Raw genomic sequence first — 19,874 nt, 5'->3', positions numbered from 1 at the left:
AAAATCCATAATTTACCTCGTCTTCACTCACACATACGTACTTATTTATGAAGTTTTGTTTATATTTTATATTAATTATGTACTTTTAATGTTAAAAGGTTTTATTAGTTTATAGGTGAAAAATTATGAGTAAAGTTAATAAATTAAATAGTGTTTTTTTTAATTTAGGATGTACCTAGATAGATAACTTTTATCTAAATTAGGTACACAAGGGTCATCTAAATATTAAAGTATGTCTGTCTAAGTACGCCAATCTTATGAACTTTCACCGCGCATCCATCAAAAAGCTCCGGCGTAAGCTCTTTCAGAAATTGCATCAGCCGCATCCACGGCATTGAGTCGCCGCAGCCTCGCTCCTATTGGCTGAACATAAGGTCTGTTTTGCCGGCACCAACTTCGAGGTCAATACATTCCGTTTTATCTGACAAAACAACTGCTACCTTACTCATCTCTGTTTGTTAATAATTTTAGTACTGACTATGTACTTTATTAGTCCTCAATCACAAGTTCAGTATTAGTAATAACCAGAGTGTCAAATATAAAATGAGTTTGAGCGACTGAGAAAATCTACAAGCAAAATCGATTCCGTAGAATGAAACGACGTGGTACCGCCCTGTCTGCGGTGGAGCAACGCAGACATGCGCTCAATTGAGGTTCAAACTCAACGCAATACGGTTCACAATTGACTGTGGAGTTTAATTTAGACGTTGTGGCACGCAGTGAAAAGGTGAGCAAGTGCGGAAAACTGTCAGTTGTGAATCTATCAGCGCGATGGGCGGCCGCTCGCTCAACAATCTGTACTCCTAGTTAGTTTCCTCGGTGCACGTGCTCCAAGTAACCACCATGAGACACAAGTAGAATAACAAAGTGAAACATTATCTGTGATATAACATAAGGACGCTGGCGTCCGCTTTCTCTCTTTCCCTAAGCATTTGTATTAGCGTAGCGATTTTCTACTAGGATTTTTTGGAGAAAGCTTTTAGAAATATGGATAGCCATAAGGAATCTGAGAGGAATTGTGAAGATGGGAAGACTGAGCAGAAGATGGAGGTGGTATCCAGAAAAGAACCCTTCTGGGTTTTCGGATACGGCTCGCTGTGCTGGAACCCAGGGTTCGAATACCAGCAGTCTGTGACGGGCTACGTGAAAGGGTTTTCCAGGAGATTTTGGCAGGGGAATACCACACACCGCGGCACTGAATCCAAGGTAAGAATTTAAAGCATATTTCCCTTTTACCGGCCCCTCGCCTACGTGTTTTCGAACTAAAAATACAATATATTTTTATAGTAGTATTTACGTACAGCACACAGTTTTGGTTGAAGGTTGATGAAATTTTGCCGAAATATTGTTACTAGGTCAAATTTTGACTCGGTTGTTGTTTCTGACGCAAGCCGCCGACTCACTTTCATCTTCAGCGTTGCGGTTGCTACTTCAATTAGTTATTCCCCGATGAATATAATCATACATTAGTTAACTTAAAAGCATTTACAAAGACTTAATATTTACCAATACATAAACACGAATTTCCTACTTACATACGCAGAGTCAAGGAACATCCAGAGTGTGTGATAAAGCAATATTGGCCCGGTAACATTTAACAACAAAAACACGTTCTGATAATTAGCCAATTATTACCGGCTGCTAAAAAATGACGTATTGTACCAAGTCAAGGTTGTGTAATAGGTAAATAAAATAAGTACTGTTACGATTGGGACCACTTTTGGTACGAAAATCGCGCTTTTGTTACAGTAACAAAGAAGATAAAAAATAACAAAAGAATTCTGAGTGATTCAATCAACTGATTAAAGAGTAATAAACCCTTCCTGAATACTAACAATTTAAAGAACTAAAAGCCAAATCAAAAGAAACTTATACTATTGTGAACGTCGCTTTGACTTTTACTTAGGTAGGTATTTATTTAATTAACTGTGAAAGAAACAAAAAGGTAAATGATCGCAATGCAAAACAAAACACTTGCGCAAATCTAGAAATGTGAATTCCTAACTCAAGACAGAAAGATAGTTTTATTTAGTTGTAGGTCTAGGTAATAAAGATAAAGAACGCGAATTACCTAGGTTCGGACGGTATTGAGCTAAATTACAGGCTAAGTAATTAGGTATAATAAGTTATCTTTTACAAAATTATCAATATTGTTGTACTTTTGAGTACAAAAGGCGCAAAAATCGTGCTCATCTAACAAAACAATAGATAAAAGAAAAGTCTGTAACCCTGTTTTGTTTTGTTGTAATTTTCGTTGATATTTCTTTTAGTAAACATAAATAACACATACAAGTATCTTTAGATTAGTTTCAGTAAAATACCTTTTATTTGTCTAAAGTCTGACATTAGATTTTGCAATTCATCCACAAATAAAAGATAAACAGGAATTAGGCCTTGTTATGTCGGTGATAGTAGATAACATGATATAATAATAGCTTTAACATTACTTCAATCACGTTTTTCTTTATTTTTCTCGAATTATTTAAAATTGCAAGTGTTTGTCAATAAATTTTCAATTAATTATCAATGTAGAAATTTATGGAAATTCTTATCCTATTATCTAAATTTCAGTTTTTCATCGGCATTCATTTTAACATCATAATTGCCTATGTCTACATGTAAAAAAAGTACTTTTTTCCATTGATCTCATTCACACATCAAGCATTGTATGCTGATTGTGTCACCAAACATGGCGTGTTGCTCAAGACGTCAGATTTCACAGACAGGCGATACATTGTCACAGCGATATCTCTTTTTAGTGCGTTTGTTGACTCTAAGCCATGTGAAAAGCATCTTTTTTCATTTTACTCAAATATAAAAGCATTACGTGTACTTTATTATCCTTTGTCTTTGAGTACAATGAACTGGTGCAACGCGGTACTTCAGGGAACACTACAGTTAGACGTTTAGTCCACTCTTATTGGCCTCTGGTACTTATTTTGGACTGAATGCATAGGTATCACGGCTGTAAAGAAAGTGGTGATGATGGTGATGAACAAAAACAACCCAGAAAAAGAAACGACCCAGGACCGAGCCGCCTGGAGACGCATGATACGGAGGACCAACCCCAAATAAAATGAGAAAGTTCTAGGCAAAGAAGAAGACTGGTGAATCAAAAAGTCAATCACTTGCAAAGAACGTGATCACAATTTTCCGTCTTTTAGTCATGAATGGAACAATCCGGTTCACGTGCAGTCTATTTGCAGTGTGCATTGACTTTGGTCCGGATCTTTGGCGTCGACTCAAGAACACTTTCACGTGCTTCACACTACTGTCCTATTATTGCTTAACCTTCCATAGCACAACGGGAATGACACTGACAATTGATTTTCAGAGACTAGTCAGATACTCAATTTTCATTACTGATAGGTGAACTGAGCAGTTCAGTTCGGTTGCCAAAATAAAGTTGTCAATTGGTGACCACGTACCTACCGGAAGCGTACCTTGAGTGGATCGATGATCTGGTTAAGGTTACGGAAAGTGCCTGTATGCGAGCAGTGCAGGACCGGTTGTTGTGGAATTCCTTGACCTCCCGCCATTGTCCAATTGTCCAGCAGGCAATCTTTTGGTTGACAATATAGAGCACAAGATTTTTTGTGCACGATGTCGTTATTTTTAGAATGATTCAAGTAGCTATATTATAAAACGTTAAAATTTGTTAAAGCCCTGAAAATGACTCGACTCCTCTATTAGATAACTCGTTTCTTGGCTCTCATTAAACAAAGACCCTCAATTCGCGTTATCGAACAGTCAATTGACATACCTAATCGCAAACATCCTTTAAATAGCCTATTATAGTGCGTACCTACGTCCTTCGTCGACAATAGGAACCGGTATACATACGATGCTTCTTCCTAATCAGAGACAAGTCAAGAAACAACTGTTTATTACGATACTTGAGACCATCACAAATAGGTACTATCACAAAATAATAAACGCAGCAACAAAACAAGTGCACGCGCTGAAAACAATCGAAAAGGGCAAATATTAGAATAGTTCCAGGCAATGGAAAAAAGTTAACGAGAGAATCATCTCCGCGTGGGATGAAACTAAATTAGGTCACAATCTGGTGACAGACTTTTAAAAATAACCAAAGACGTCAGACACAGTCCGACCGAATCAGACCGACATGACCTTTGAATCACAGAATGAGTAAGTAATTCCTTTTCCAAGCCTGTGTGCAAACCAGATTAGGTTATTTTCCAATTTGTATATCCCATCCGAGAATTGAACCTTCGATTGTAAAGAGTCAAATTTTCCAACCACTAGACGACGTCATTCAAGTGATAAAGGCTCAAACATGCAAAGCTTGGCATCTATAATAAATGTCATTTAGCTAATTTGGCATGCAAAGTAATTGATAACCGTGATTAATGTCTTACACGTGGCGACGCCATCGTGTCAATAATAGCATAAAATGTTTCAATTCCACTTGAGATAGAGAGGACATATAATATTAACATATTATTATGCCCGCGAGTGATTTAATAGAAATGGACATGAGTTACAACTGAAAAACCACATTTTGTGGTTGATTGAAGGCTTAGATCATCTTAAATGATTAATAACCATCTTGTCAATCAAGTCAAGGACTCGTAAAAAACTCATTAATGTAATTATAATTACCGAATACCTACTGTACTTAGATAAGCGTCAAACATTACAGTCCTCTTGTACCAATCAAAAAAATAATCTTTATTGCTTTACGCAAGTGAATCAAAAATTACAGTTGTAATCTTGACCATCACTCTGTCACGCTGAATCTAAGTCGTATAAACCTAATTTCACACAGGTTCATTCACCCGTTATCACATGAGCACTATAGTTCGTAGTGCGCAGTAGACTCAAAATAAATAGAACAGTATGTAAACAGAAATAGGCGCATGAAATGTTTTGCCAAGAATTCAATTTTTATTTTCTGTGATAATGGCACTGAAATTAGAAAATAAGTATAATAAACGAAAAGAAAAGGGAAACAAGGAAAACGTACGATAAAAATAATGTAGAATACTAAGAAAAACTTTTCAAGATAAATGCAGATTATTTTAAGATTTAAGTATCGGTTTAAATAGTAATAACAACGTTAATAAATGTTATTCGCAACATTTGTGTTCCAATAACAAAAATGAAAACAAACAAGCTTAACATGACGTTTACTTTACATGCGCAAGAGTTCATTGTTGCGAGTTTATTTTTGAAGAATTTCAGTTTTTTAAAGTAAATCTATTTTTGTTTCAGCCGGGCAGAGTGGCGACGCTTATAGAAGACAAGGAAGTGAGTATCCGTCGTTTATAAAAAGACATTTCAGCGACTGTGGGCTTTACGCAACATTTGGGGCTATTTGGGTTTGATGTACTGTGGTTTGGGATCGATATACCTACCACTGCAATTAGTTAGGAATTAATTAGGAAGAGATATAAAATACTAGCGGCCGCCCGCGACTGCGTACGCGTGGATCCCGTTTTACCCTCTTAGGGGTGGAATTTAAAATCCGTTCTTAGTGAGCACCTAAATTTTAAAAGGAAACCCCATGTAAAATTTGAGACTCCTAGCACTTGTAGTTTCTGAGATTTCGTGATGAGTGATTGAGTCAGTCAGTCAATCGGTTAGTGACCTATAGTTTTGGATTAAGTAAACAACAACACAAAAACAATATTTTGCTCGGAATACAATTTAAAAATTAAGCCAGTTAAGGTATTCCTCGTGATTCATGTGTAAGGTTTCCATAGCTATAGGTAGGTATAGAGTAAACACGTTGCAATGTCAATGTCAGTGAACTCAAGCTGGTGCAATGTTTCAGTGATATCATAAAAATGTACTGACATTAGGTACAGTTTTTTAAAGAAAAAGTTTAACAAACCGTAATTCTATGTTGCGCTATACCTAGCGCTACCTACAGCTACCGCTGAAAACCGCAAATGTCTTGCAAATCGCACAATAAGTAGACCTACGAAACACTTTTTGCGCTTACTAATTCCCATAAAATTGGTCAATAACTTTTAAAACTACATTCATATCTCTAACCAAGCATTTACATCATAGATAAGGTGAATAACAGAAATACTATTATTTTAATAGTGAGTGATGTATTTCCCGATAATCATACCAAATCGCGATATGATTTGTCAATTTTCCGATTATTCAGACAACAGAACAAAACAAATCCTAAACGTTGCACTTTAGGGGGTTACCTCCGCTATATTGATCATGACCAATTGATCGAAAATCAAATTATCGAACAAGGTTCTAACCTGATTATTAGCTGGTTTAGATAGGTTTGTTGTTTTTTTCTTGTATTTGGTCATTTAGGTCAGCTAGTTTGTATAAACCTTTATTAATTAGTATGTCATATTGACTATATTCTTTTGTCCTATTTTAATGCTTTATTCTAAAACTATCCGATTCAACCGTTTCAATTACCTGCGCGCGTGAACCGCCCTTATCACTGCATTGTGTCAGCGAACCTTGACCAGAGCGGCTGATAGGCACGTTCTGAGGCAGTCTGCACCGGTGCAGATAACCCGAGGGATAACCGGCAGTATGACGTGCACACTGCACACCATTTTTATGAGGAAACTAGTTAGATTCGGCTTGGAAGAAGGCTCAAAGGTTTTTGCGAAATTGACGTAAGCGAATGGATAAGAAATCAGGGCAAAACGCAAATAACAGGCAAAAGAGGAAGAATATAGGGTGTGACAGAATGTCAACGAAAAAAATGAGTAAGTATAATATTAAGTAATTAAAAGTCAAAAGAAATTCTGTTGACAGCTGCTACAGTGGTGTACAAGGGATACCTTTGATTCCCATAAAATCTCCACGTTATCTTATGAAACGTTTCGGATTATCCAATTTCTACAACTAGCCGTAACATATCAAACCGAACTTAATAAACCAGTAGTAAAGTTCTGATAAGTAGGTTAATCAACATGACATTTCATCACATTGATTGGTAATTAATTAGTCGGTCAAAATGTCGACATTCTTTCGGCTTCTCTGCTCATTGCACTCTAAACTTTTTGATTAATTGGGTCAATTAATTATTAACCACGGTATTAAGCCATTGACGCGGAATCTATGGTGGCTCAATTTGTTAGATCCAACCGCACATAACTGGCACGTAGCCTGATTGTCTAATGAGAACTAATTCAATACCAAATGTCAAAAACGGTTGGTTCAATTGAGCCCTTAAAGCTGATAATGGCTATCAGCTTACAAAAACTATTGGTTAAATTAAATTCGTCTAAAATAGTAAGAACCTTATTAATCTACACACACCGGCAGATTTAGAGGAACGGAAAAAAAAGCATCAATATCATCATTATTTTAGGAAAAAAATGCCTAATTATGACATTATTTTTTAATTTAATTCTAAATATGAAAAAAATAATTGCCAACAGTATATTTTTTTAATTATTTTGTTTAAATTACCCCATCAACCGTTTCGTTGAGTGTTTTGAATTGAATGAAGCTTTTGCTAATTTGGATTTCTTTTACGTGAAAGATGTTTTTTTCTGAGAATTTTGTTGTGTAAGCATTCAGTTACTTATAAGGGTTTATTATGCCCAGCTTAGCACCGTCAGAAATCATTAAGGCAGATGAAATGAGAAGTAACGGCCATGCATACAAATCGGCTGCCGTAAGACGTCGTTGATCAGTATCGACCACCCATGGCAGTAACCAACGGTACAGATTGATCATTTCTGTCGTTAGGAGGAGGGTTCAAGTCAGAAAAAGGCGTACTTCGCGACGGGATGACCGTTTTTTACAACTTCGAGTTTTCAGAAAGTCGCGGTTACCTGCTGTTCAAGCCAGAAATAACCTTAAAGACACTCGAGGAGTAAGAGTGACTGAGCCCACAGTTCACAGGAGATTTACTGAAGTTGGTATAGGGTCGTGCATACCCGAGAAAGCTCCAACTTGTGACACAGCACCGAAAAAACATATTGAACTTTTCACGTGAATATCGTGATTGGGTCTTGAACGACTGGAGGCATGATCTCTTCACTTATGAGTGCAGAGTTCTCTTAAACCAGATCGATGGAAGATAGCGAATATGGAGACACAAAGAGAACGTAACATTTAGTCTTAATTTTGAAAATATCGTGGTTTATGGAGGTAGCTTAATTCTGGTGTGGGGAAGGATTTTTTTGGGAGCTCGCACGGAGTTAGTGGTGGGTGATGGAGGAAATACGACTTCTGAATGGTACACTAGGAACATTTTAGAAGAACATGATGTGCCATTTACTCCATTTATTGTGGACTCCTTTAGTTTAATTCACGATAATGTTCGTTTTCACAGTGCTCGCTCAGTACAGGCACATCTAAACCATTTGGATATACCCATGATGCAGTGGCTGGCAAGATCCCTAGACAAGAATCCTATAGAGCATGTCTTGGACTTTCTTAAAAGATGTGTTAAACTCAGAATACCACCGGTGGTGTTGAGAAACGCGTTACTAGAGGAATGGCAGACATTGCCCCAAAATACCCTTCATATCATTAACTGCAGCATGCTCAGATGAATGGAAACCATCATCAGAGCAAGAGGGGGAAATACCCATCATTAATTCATTCATTTGGATAGTGATAAGCTACCCTAATTTTTAATCTGGCCACAATTTCTAATTTTTGTTCAAAACTGAAAAATTGAAATTTCGTTTCGATGATTTTTTATTAAATAAAAACGACTAAATATTTAAAAAATATATGTTATTTTATTTTATTTTAATTATCTCTTTATTTTGTATAATAAATATTTCATAGATCAGTAGTAATTTTCCTTATTTTCATACTTTTTTTTGCGTTCCGCTAAATCTGCCGGTGTGTGTAATTTAGAATTTGGCAGGCACTAGATACATGTATAAAATTATAAATAACATTTGGAAATGTATGTAGATGACAAAACAATAAATAACATTGTGTTCTTCTATCTCAATTAAAATCATGGCCACGTCTTTGTTTGTTTTATATCGGACGTGTATATAATATAAAAATGATTTAAAATTTGTTATAACACAAAAGTAGGTATGTACTTTTTAAATAACAGGAAATTACGTGACACACATTTTGAATTTATTTCAGTTACAAGAACACAAAGCTGAAACGATTTGGCATACAACCCTGGCCTTTTTATTTGTTTTCCTTAGTTCTGTGGGCTGGTTAAAGTAAAGGAAAATTAGTACCAAAATTACTAAAAATTATAATAACCAGCAGTCAGTATGCGGTCTTGCAAATGCACAACGGACGTGCAATTTAAAACGTCTTATTTCAAAGTCTTTATGAAAAAAAACCGCCTACTCGGAGCATTCTAAGCAAACGAAACCCTATGCAGCAAATAATAGTTAGATAGGATAAAAAGTACATGGCTTATGTACTTTTTATCACACGCAGTAATTTATACATAGGTGCTCAAAGCGTCCATAAAGCTTGTAATGAGCAAATATTAGCGAGATATTAAAATAAAGCGATAATCGAGTGGAGTGAACTCATGATAAATCCCTGCCATTAACAGGCCCTTGGCTTGATAAGCACTACGCTAGAAGTTGGCATAAGATAGAATATACTTTTCTGTATACAACACAAAACAGATACCAAATTAATACATTTTTACAAGCTTTTTATTACTTTCACATGTCTGGTGTCTGTCGTCAAATCTTGCAACTTAAAATTGACCCACTTCCCGGTTTCCTATTGAGCTGAAATTTTGCATACATGTGTAAGTCCGATGACAATGCAATATTATGGTACCATTGAGCTGGTCTGATGATGGAGTCGGGAGGTGGCCATAGGAACTCCTAAACAAAACGGCGGAAACTCATCGAGTTTGGGTTTGTTGGATTTGTCTTTTCGAGCACTTTAGTGTTAGATAACGTCCAGGGTCCTGAGATTAAGATATAACTAAAAAGTGTAAAATAAAATTATAATAAAAATAAACTTTTTTAAAAACAAGCTTTTATTCTGAATTTCGAAAGCTTGTAGCGCAAACAGAGAAAAAGAGGAATAAATTCCATGCGCGATACAAACTTTCGAAATTCAGAATAAAAGCTTGTTTTTAAAAAAGTTTATCTATATATATAAAAATGAAACCCGTTTCGCGTTGTCACGGCATCACGTGTGAACGGCTGAACCGATTTCGATAATTCTTTTTTTTAAATGTTTGTGGAAGTCCAAGGATGGTTCTTACGGAAAAAAATATTAAGAAAATCTATACGCTAAGGCGGTACGAAGTTCGCCGGGTCAGCTAGTTTTTACTAAATTGAAGCTGCACAAACAACAGATCGCTTCCTACCGATACGACCGCCTGAAATCGCTAGGAAGCGATATATTCTAGATAACCTATAGAAGAAGAAGTTACCACGATGACATAGACCATTGACGACCTATACTTATACCATGACATACTGAAAATCAGTGTTGGGGTAAATCCATATTTCAGCTAGCTCTTACAATTTATTTGCGATCTAGAGAATTGTAGATGAAAAACGTAGGCAATCGCTAACCAGTTAATTCAAGATTTTAAGAAAATATTTGAGTCCATAGATTGTTTTGCATAAATTAACAACTGTTTTTTCTATTTCCGTCTCATTTACGCAGCTCGCCACATTAAATAACAATCGTAGAATATTTAGTTTTATAATTCGCACGTGTGTATTATTGGATCCGTGAACGTGGTCGTAATTCTATTAGCGTTAGAACGACTCGTGCGAATCTTTACGAGTAATGCGCAGTTCGCGATTTTACGCTCTTTAAATACGAAATCAATGATACACTAAGAGAGAATTTACAGCTTTGAAAAAGAAAATTACTTAAATTCACAATGTGCGCACGAAGCAGAGAAAAAAACGTGTCTAAACCGAATCAAATCCGCAAATATTTTTTTAGGTTTTCTACACAATAATATTATTATGATAATAAATACACGATCGATGTTTTCCATGTTTAATATTTACAAAAAAAGTATTGAAATATGTTTATCCGTTGTCTAGTAAGTACCTATACCCATATAGTTTTGCTTAGTTTGGGGCTAGAGACCTTTCCAACGAATGCAAAACCGTGGAAATCGGTTCGTGCGTTCTGGAGTTATAGCGTCAGGAAGGAAAACCCGACTTATTTTTATATAGTAGATAATTTTATCAAATAAAATAAATAAAATAATGTATTACATTCGATACCATTGTCAAATGATCACGCCACTCGTCCAGTCGATTCGCAAATCGGCGGATGCAATCATGCGCCCGCGCATTCGCCGTCTCTGGGAGCGTAGCACTGTGGCGAACGCGAAGGACATGGAGAATTGATTTAGATCCAATTACTGTATCAATAACGCTAAGTAAAGTTACTGAGTAACTGAAGAAGGACACTAAAGAACCACATTTTCGTGAAAAGAGAAAACATTCTAACCATCTTTAACTTTGGAGGTTGGATCAGAATATGAATGGAATCTTTCTGTGGATGGAAGGTTCTTTTCAATAACAAGAAGACGAGTCGATTCAAACTAAAGCTGAAATTCAAGCCTCACCTGCTTGTAGATCAGGTTAAATATTTTCAAAATAGCCAGCATATAACAATGCATTTTTGTTGCAATATAATCAGTTAATCACCTATTGCAACTACATGCCCTGCCCCTGTTACCTTAATGTCAAATGTAGGTACCTACTTCGGAACTGTATCGAATTACAGTAAAACAATAATAAAAGCAATGGATCGCAAGTACCTAGCTCTGAACTCGTGGCGCTGAACTGCGTAGTTCAAACAGACAATAATAGAGTGCACTGGATTATGTCAACCGTATCGCATTATTGGGACTTGATATATCGTTATCGCGCAACGAAGATTATCAACAGCATAATTTACGAGTAGATTTAGGCATTCTAGACAGTAATTTAGATAAAACAAGTAATGTAAAGTCTAGAAAAATATGTGTCTGGCCAAAAATAGATATTTTAGATTTGTTGTACAATACAAGACACTGGTTATCACGAGAACACTAAGGCCCAAAACACACGATGACCAGTTTGAAATGGTCGCGTCATGTGTGGTTTCTCAACGGAATCTATGGCAGAAACTTAGATGCAACTCAAAAGTAACTACAAGTTGCAGTTTCGTTGCAGTTGCGTTTCATTGTATGTTTTAGGCCCATAAAAAGCAGATTTAGAAAGAAAGAACGATTTAGTACGATGAACATCACTTAGTTAAGGACAAAGAAGGTATACGGAAAAAAGACAGAAATAGCACACAAAGATTACAACATTTACGCACTATCTTAAACAACATGCGAAAACCGACTGGAAAATGGAAAATCTTATACAGGGTGTTTCTTGTAAGGTGTCAAGCCGAAGGCAGGTGATAGGTGAGGACTAGACCTATCGATTTCACCCCTATGTATGTTCTACGATTTTTCATAGTTTAGAAGTTATCGTCAATTTTGTGATTTTTTCAAATTGTATGACCCAGTAGGCTTTAAATTTTTTTATCTTTTTTTCGGGTCGACTTTTCTCAAGTTTCTTTTTTTTGACAGATTCCCTATTAATTGCAGATTTTTGAAAAAAATAATCAACTTCCTATCTTTGATGCAAGATACAAAATTTTTGCTAGAAACATAAAAAATATGCTATTAGCGGAACATTCTAAAATTTTCAACTTAAAAGTTAAAAAAAAAAGAAGAAATTCCATAGGTCCAAAATAATTTTAAAAACTGCGCAGTTTTCTGAACTTTCATAATAAAACAAAAAAACATGTACTTAATAGGCCATTATTTTCTGTAATCGCTCCACTAATGTGGTAAGTCGGAGATTCCGTTACATGTTTTTGACTTTCTTAGGACTAAAGCATATTTTTTATGTTTCTAGCAAAAATTTTGTATCTTGCATCAAAGATAGGAAGTTGATTATTTTTTTCAAAAATCTGCAATTAATAGGGAATCTGTCAAAAAAAAGAAATCTGAGAAAAGTCGACCCAAAAAAAAGTTAAAAAAATTTAAAGCCTACTAGGTCATACAATTTGAAAAAATCACAAAATTAACGATAACTTCTAAACTATGAAAAATCGTAAAACATACATGGGGGTGAAATCGATAGGTCTAGTCCTCACCTATCACCTGCCTTCGGCTTGACACCTTACAAGAAACACCCTGTATAAAAATCATCAGGAAATCCAAGAATTGTGCAGATAGTTTCTCATTTGGTCACAGGCCAAGAAAAAATAAATATAATATTTAAAACTTTACGTAAAGTGATTTTTTATAGTTAACCCAGACGGGGAAATTCGTCATAATCACGCCCCAACGTCACGACGACGCGTGCTTTGAGATAGCGCACCCGGCGACGACCAAGCTGATCATAATAACAACTTTACATAAGTCTAAGATCACAGAACTGCTCTAAACTAATTCGCTAGATTAAAATATTGACACCAAATGTTTCCATTTATTTCAGTCTAAGAAAAAACCCTATAAAAGTCTATTACATATTCACTGCAAACATCGTCATTATTGGCAACGTCTACCAATTTGGTAACAATTAAATACCCAGTCCAATCTTTACTTCCTGTAACGTCAAGTCAACGTCATCAGTCACGATCATGATTAAGGCGAAAAAATTTAACGATAAAATAGAACAATGACTTCTGATATAAAATGCACATAATATTAAGTACAAGTATTATGTTTGCAAGTTCCTAATAGACCTTCGAATGCCGAGTCAGATTTCATACACAGGCTGTGCGGTCGCCTACTAAAGACTCCCAACTGTGTGGCCTTCCTCATTTCAATTCGCACTGCAGGACGTAGCGCAGGCTTTTCCAGAGAAATGAAACGCAGCCATTGCGTCATCGTAACAAGGATGTGCAACTAATTTATTAATATTGACTGGAGTCACAGTGCTGGAGTTGAGAGATGTGCAATAAATTGTTTTGATGACGTTAGTCAACAATAATGCTTGAATTATATTATTATCACCTGATCCCAAGTAAATAAACTATAACTTTTAATGTTCATTACTAAATACTGACATCATGTTTCGGTGATGTTACTAGTTTCTTTAAACGTGGAAAGATATTATCGTATTTACATATTCGTTGAATTATACGTTGTGCGTCAGAGAACAGTTATAAGTTAAATGACGCACTGAGCTAAGAGTGTGGGATGAAATGACGCCAGAAGGCAACCCCTCACAAACGAATTCTTCTAAAGATCGTCTAGTTTTAACTTTGGGACATAGCGAAGCGATCTAGAAAGCGAATGTTATGTTGTCTACAGAAATAGCCGACGTTTGCCGACGTCATCGAGATCATCAATCAATCATCATCTTAAAATACCTACCTCATCATAAAATCTGTTTGCATTAACCATCCATTCCTGGACAAGGACGCTTATTTTTAGCAAGTGTTCCAAGACGATGGATCAGTAAAATTGGGGCACTTAACGTAATTATTTTACCTTTAGAAGAAAAATGTCTTCATGTAACGCCTTTAGCCTAGGCGCTGACCACCGATTTTTCGTCGGCCGATAGTTTAGTCGGGCAATTGATCAGTACAGACATATATGGAAGTGCGCACACTACGCAGATTCTTCATACAAATTAAAATCGGGCCCAACTATCGGCCAACTAAAAATCGGTGGCCTAGTCTTACAGTGATAAAATATTATAAAATTATTAGCAATCATCAAAATTTAGGCCTACAAGTTCAACGAAAACAAAGCGATAATATTTATCGTTATTAATGACGGCAGCTCATTAATAAGCTTATTTTCCTCAAGCCACTCTCATAACACGGCGCGGCTTGTTTAATAACAATGTCCGTGAATGGTCGTATTTTGTTATTATTTCACCGCCATCTTGGATCAACGGCGTTATTGTGGCTATATCTGAAGGATGTGGAACAAAGCTTTTTGTTACCGGTCAATAGGTCATTTATTGTTATATCAAATGATAGACGCGCGACGTTTGTAGTAGAGGATTGGCGACAAAACAAAAGAAAATTCCTGAATCGCGAAATCATAATACGCCCAAGTTAAGTTAGTGAATAGCTTGCTAGACGAAAAAATAGCTATAAAATGGTTGTTATGAGAGTGACACTACCAGACAACGCCACGAAAGCAAATTTTAACGAGGTTTTGAAGAATAGATGTTGGGAATATGAACCTTTTTCACTTGACGATAATGGAATCTTATCAGCAGACATCTACAGGCTTAGTGATGATATTGAAAAAATAACAATCATAAATCTAAATTACAAAAGATATCAAATTATAATGATGCCAACTTAAGGTCGCAAAAGACGCCAGTCATCCAACCAGTAGGCACCCTGCAAATGATAAAGAAACCAGGTCATATAAAACTACTGTATGTTCAATAACAAGAAGGTTAATAGGCATAGAATAATTCAAAAACACGTTAGGCCTAATGATCTTTTTATCAGTACAAGTACGTCCGATTCAAGATGACAGACTGAACTAGACCTCGAGGGCAATTTTTTACTGGCACTATACAGTACTATACACATGTATGGCCCAGCAGTGTACATAGGCTTTTAATTATCTTTCGTTACTACGGCGGCTGTTACAAGTTTGACAAGAAACCTAAGTTGCTACAACCGACATGATAGTAGAAGATAATAGTTATTCGTATGCAAAGACAGCTTAAATATGTTAACAACAACAAGAATGAGAGGTTGGTTGTACAGAAGCCTGAATTTTTGCTAACAGGATTTCCAGTTGATAAAATTATTGCTTTTGCGTCGCTGTTATTGAACAGCAAGGAAAGATGGCACATAACGATAAAAATAAAAATATTTTTGCGGGTCTCAAGGTCAGAGCGATATCATTATGTCAATAGCTATTAATCAAACATGGAATACTAATCAAATTCCAAATTTTGAGACTCGTTATTGATATAGGCACGATAAACGCTTATTATACGCACAGAAATAAACGTTTTTAAACAACAGACTGAAGATAGAGCCTACTTACTGGCTACTTCTTCGGTATTTACAGTGGCGATTTTAAGTAAAAAAGCGTATTAAAAAAGTATAAATATCGTTTTTCTTCTAGTCTTTTTTTTTTAAGGCGAATAGGTTGTTGAACACGATTTGATCTCAGTTGCCATCTTAGATACTTTAGATAACAAGTAGATAGGCTTCACAAAAGTAAACACTAATTCGGTTATCTTTGTAGATAAGCTATTTTCACATTTTATCTAAAGTTTTTAAGACTGAATGACATTGTCGAAAATACTTTTCCGCTTAAAAATTTCCACTCGTTTTTAGTTGATGCAGTTACTATGTAAACGCGTGAAGAAAATAACGTAATTATTGACAGATATTTGTACAGCTTGATCAGTTAACCACACTTCTCGTTCAATACCTACTTGTATAGAAGTAATTAAATGAACTACATATATTTTTTAAATTAATAACAATAACATTTTAATACCTACCTATAACTCTAATGACTCAGAGCTCTTATCATTGAAATAAAACGCATTAATTTGTAAAAAGTACGGAAAGATACACGAAGCAAAACATGATGAACACAATTAGCAAATCCATACTATTTACTAAAGCAGAAAAACTAAAGAACGACTGCTTAGTCCAAAATCTATACAGAAAAGATAACTGAATAATATTTTGCCATGATCAATACAATATTATTCAGTGGGTAATAGGTGAATACAAAATGATTGTGCCACGATCGACGTTAATGATACTTAGGTACTACCCACAAAATAACAACAAATTAGAAATGAGCCAAATGATAAACTTTGTTAACATGACACGCTATAATGTTATTTCTTGGTAAACAACACAAGCACGTGCAGATAATTAGGAATGATAACGCAAGAAAATTGGTTTATCATCAAATGTACTTGTCCGAAGATGAGACAACTTGAAGAAATTTATCTATAATAACCAAAAAATTAAACAAGTTCAAGTTCGAAACAAAAACATAGCTAAATAAGTATAAAAATAAGTACTTTTATTTCATTTCATCTTAGTCTAGTCTATCATTCAGTGTGCCAGATACTTATCTTAGTATTGGATAACAATTGTTTAATAACACATCGAGAACAAGTCGAAGATAAGGGATACAACGACCCTATGGATCTATCGCGTTTCTGCAAACAGATAATTCTGGATACTTTTCAGCACAGTTCCAATTGAACCAACTTCAAGTGGTAAACTGGTATTGATAACAAACTTAAACCAACTTCAAACCGCAAACTAGTATTAATTACAAAGTTCATAAGGTTTAAATTATGAACACTGAATCCGTGTCACGACAGTACGTTTCCCTGTAGAGTTTAGATTGAAAAAACGTTTTGAAATGATGTATGGAAAGTAAAGTGGGTAACAAATAATTATTCATGATATGGATCGGGGGTCGTATAACTTAAGAAACAAGGTCAGGTAATTGTAACTGGACTACATGCGTTATTCTAATTTGAAAACGCTCGATACTCTAACCTATGCTTCCTACTTTGCTTTGAATCTAACACTTTTTTCTTTTTGTTCCAGGGCATAACATGGGGCAAAGCGTTCCTGGTAGCTGGAGAAAATAACGAGGCGCTGCCCTACCTCTCCACCCGAGAATGCCAACTCGGAGGCTACAGGGTCTACACAGTCAACTTCCACCCTCGACCGTCTTTATTCGAGCCAGACAGCTACTCCACCAGCTCGGCAACCACGATCAAAAAAGATGCTGTACTATACATAGCTGTCCCGGGCAACAGACATTGGCTGGGCGCTGCACCCTTACCAGACATAGCCAAGCAGATTCTAGAATGCCAAGGATCTTCAGGGCCCAACGCTGAATACCTCTTGAGGCTAGCAGACTTCATGCGAGAAGAAATCCCTGAAGCGTTGGACGAACATTTGTTTTCTTTGGAGAGGCTGGTGAGGAAGTTTGCATCAGACATGAGGGTCTGCTTGCGAACTCTTATGGGTGACGCGGGAGAGAGTAGAAGAGAAGAGAAGGCAGAAGCCAAACCAGCGACGCCAAGCTTCCAGTTCGCTTCAAGAGTGCCCGAGAAGAAGCTACGCTGCGTGAATATGTGATGGAGTCTCGGTCAATTGCGGTTTCATTTGGACTTTAGAATATTTGGAGCAACGGTCTATTTATTTGAGAGGAATTCAACAAACGTAAATAAATTCTTGAACAAACTCTTCGATTCCCAAGGTTTTGGATGTAATTTGTTCTTTGAAAAACATTTAGAAGATTTTGTGTATTCGTTTGTCAATTTCCAAATAGATATTTAGTGAGATTGAACTAAATGCACCGATAAATTAACCTAGTAAGTCAGATTAAGAAGTGACTTTTTAAAAATTCTGTGCATCTCTTTCTGTATAAGGACTATGCATTTGTTGCTTAAGTTTATAACTTTATACGAATACTGTTTTTCTTTTATTATTGTAACTCCAATGTTATGACAGAGCAGAGCTCAGAGATTAAAGATTATGTTTTGGCTCAGACGATAATTTACACTTTCGATGCGTATGCGCCTTCGAGCCAACTTTCTACAATAGATGAGTTAACTTGTGATATATTTGAACTCTTTGTTTGAGCGCCGCCCATTGTCTTCGAGGGGTTTCAAAAATATGTGACGTGTTTTGGAATGTGGACAAACAGACAGACGGATGTGTGAACTTCCTATAAGGATATAGCGTAAAGTGTTATTTCGTTTGTTTTTGGAAATGCGTATCAAAGTCTATTTTTATATCGCTGATCGTGTAGAATACTTGAATTGCAGCTAGGTAATATATAGGATATTTGTATAAAGGAAACGCGTTATCGTTTTGAATTTCATAAATTGTTATGATTAAATTTAATCGTGATTGTGTCTAATTTGAACATTTCATAAACATTCACAGCGCTAAAATGTGCAAAAATATTGTAATTTTTTAACAAAAAATAATTTTCATATCTAATGCAGACTTTGTAAGCTATTATACTTTGTTCTAATACTGTAAAATTAGTAACATTTTTATTATTAAATTTAAAAGTACCCCATAATGTTACAACTTGAGTAAACTAAACAAGATAAAAATAATACATCCGAAGCGATACGCACAAAAATGTAGACCAAAAATGATAACGAATCAAGTATTATGTAACAAATATAGCAAATATCATAGTTATGTGATTTAGGAGATTTTATTTTATGTTTAGACGAATTTTATGTTATGTTTGTTAACATTAATGCCTAATTATATCTTAGTAACAGATTAAAAAACAATAACCTCAATTTACTACAAGTTAAATACTTACCTAAATCGAATAAATAAACTAAGATTTGTGTTTTATCTTTATTATAAAAAAAATCAAAATGTGACTATGTATGAATATACTGTAAACTAGTTTAACTTTTGTATGACAATTTGTTTTATGCAAGGCTATGTAACTGAACAGACATAAAAATAAAACAAATTTTAAATTGAATGTTTATCATTTCTCTGCAAATCCCACAAAACTTATATTTTTGACAGTAGAAAATATCTACCTAATTATTTTCAATAACAACTCAAAGAGCATGAATCTTCTTACTTTAAAAGATAATGAAATCAACGAAAATATGCGACGAAAGTTTTTAACTAACATAAAATAGTAGGTAGGTTACAATAACAAAAGCGCCAATAGCCCAATGGTGTCGGCGTCGGGTCAGTGTGCCTACCATGAGTTTACGTTAGGTGTGCTCGCTAGCGACTGCGTAAAAAAATGACATTAATTGTATGACATGTTGTGCAGCGCCCCTAGCGGCTACTAGAAAGAAACAAAATCTTCATAGAGATTTTTGACGTACTCGCTAGCGAGCACACCTAACGTAAACTCATGATAGGTACACAAATCCGAGGAACGCGGGTTCGAACCCTGCGCTGCTTGC

At 35.6% G+C, this 19,874-nt stretch overlaps 1 protein-coding gene across 1 annotated transcript; it reads left to right on the top strand.

Moving 5' to 3' along the window:
• Positions 1–657: 657 nt before the first annotated feature.
• Positions 658–19,432, top strand: LOC114351040 (putative glutathione-specific gamma-glutamylcyclotransferase 2). Its single transcript, XM_028302082.1, has 3 exons — positions 658–1,206; positions 5,239–5,274; positions 17,512–19,432. The coding sequence occupies exons 1-3, from the start codon at positions 988–990 to the stop codon at positions 18,049–18,051; spliced, it is 795 nt and encodes a 264-aa protein (XP_028157883.1). The 5' UTR covers positions 658–987; the 3' UTR covers positions 18,052–19,432.
• Positions 19,433–19,874: the final 442 nt, after the last annotated feature.

Source organism: Ostrinia furnacalis, unplaced genomic scaffold (assembly GCF_004193835.3).
Source record: "Ostrinia furnacalis isolate ACB-3 unplaced genomic scaffold, ASM419383v2 OfSCF0077, whole genome shotgun sequence".
NCBI lineage: Eukaryota > Metazoa > Arthropoda > Insecta > Lepidoptera > Crambidae > Ostrinia > Ostrinia furnacalis.
The sequence above is the reverse complement of the archived record's forward strand: the minus strand, read 5'-3'. Positions and strand labels throughout refer to the sequence as shown.

Excerpts from the sequence above, each read along its gene's own strand:
- LOC114351040 (XM_028302082.1), top strand. The coding sequence starts at position 988 with ATGGATAGCCATAAGGAATCTGAGAGGAATTGTGAAGATGGGAAGACT. Across the intron at positions 1,207-5,238 it reads ACCGCGGCACTGAATCCAAG|CCGGGCAGAGTGGCGACGCT; the intron begins GTAAGAATTTAA and ends TTTTTGTTTCAG. Across the intron at positions 5,275-17,511 it reads CGCTTATAGAAGACAAGGAA|GGCATAACATGGGGCAAAGC; the intron begins GTGAGTATCCGT and ends TTTTTGTTCCAG.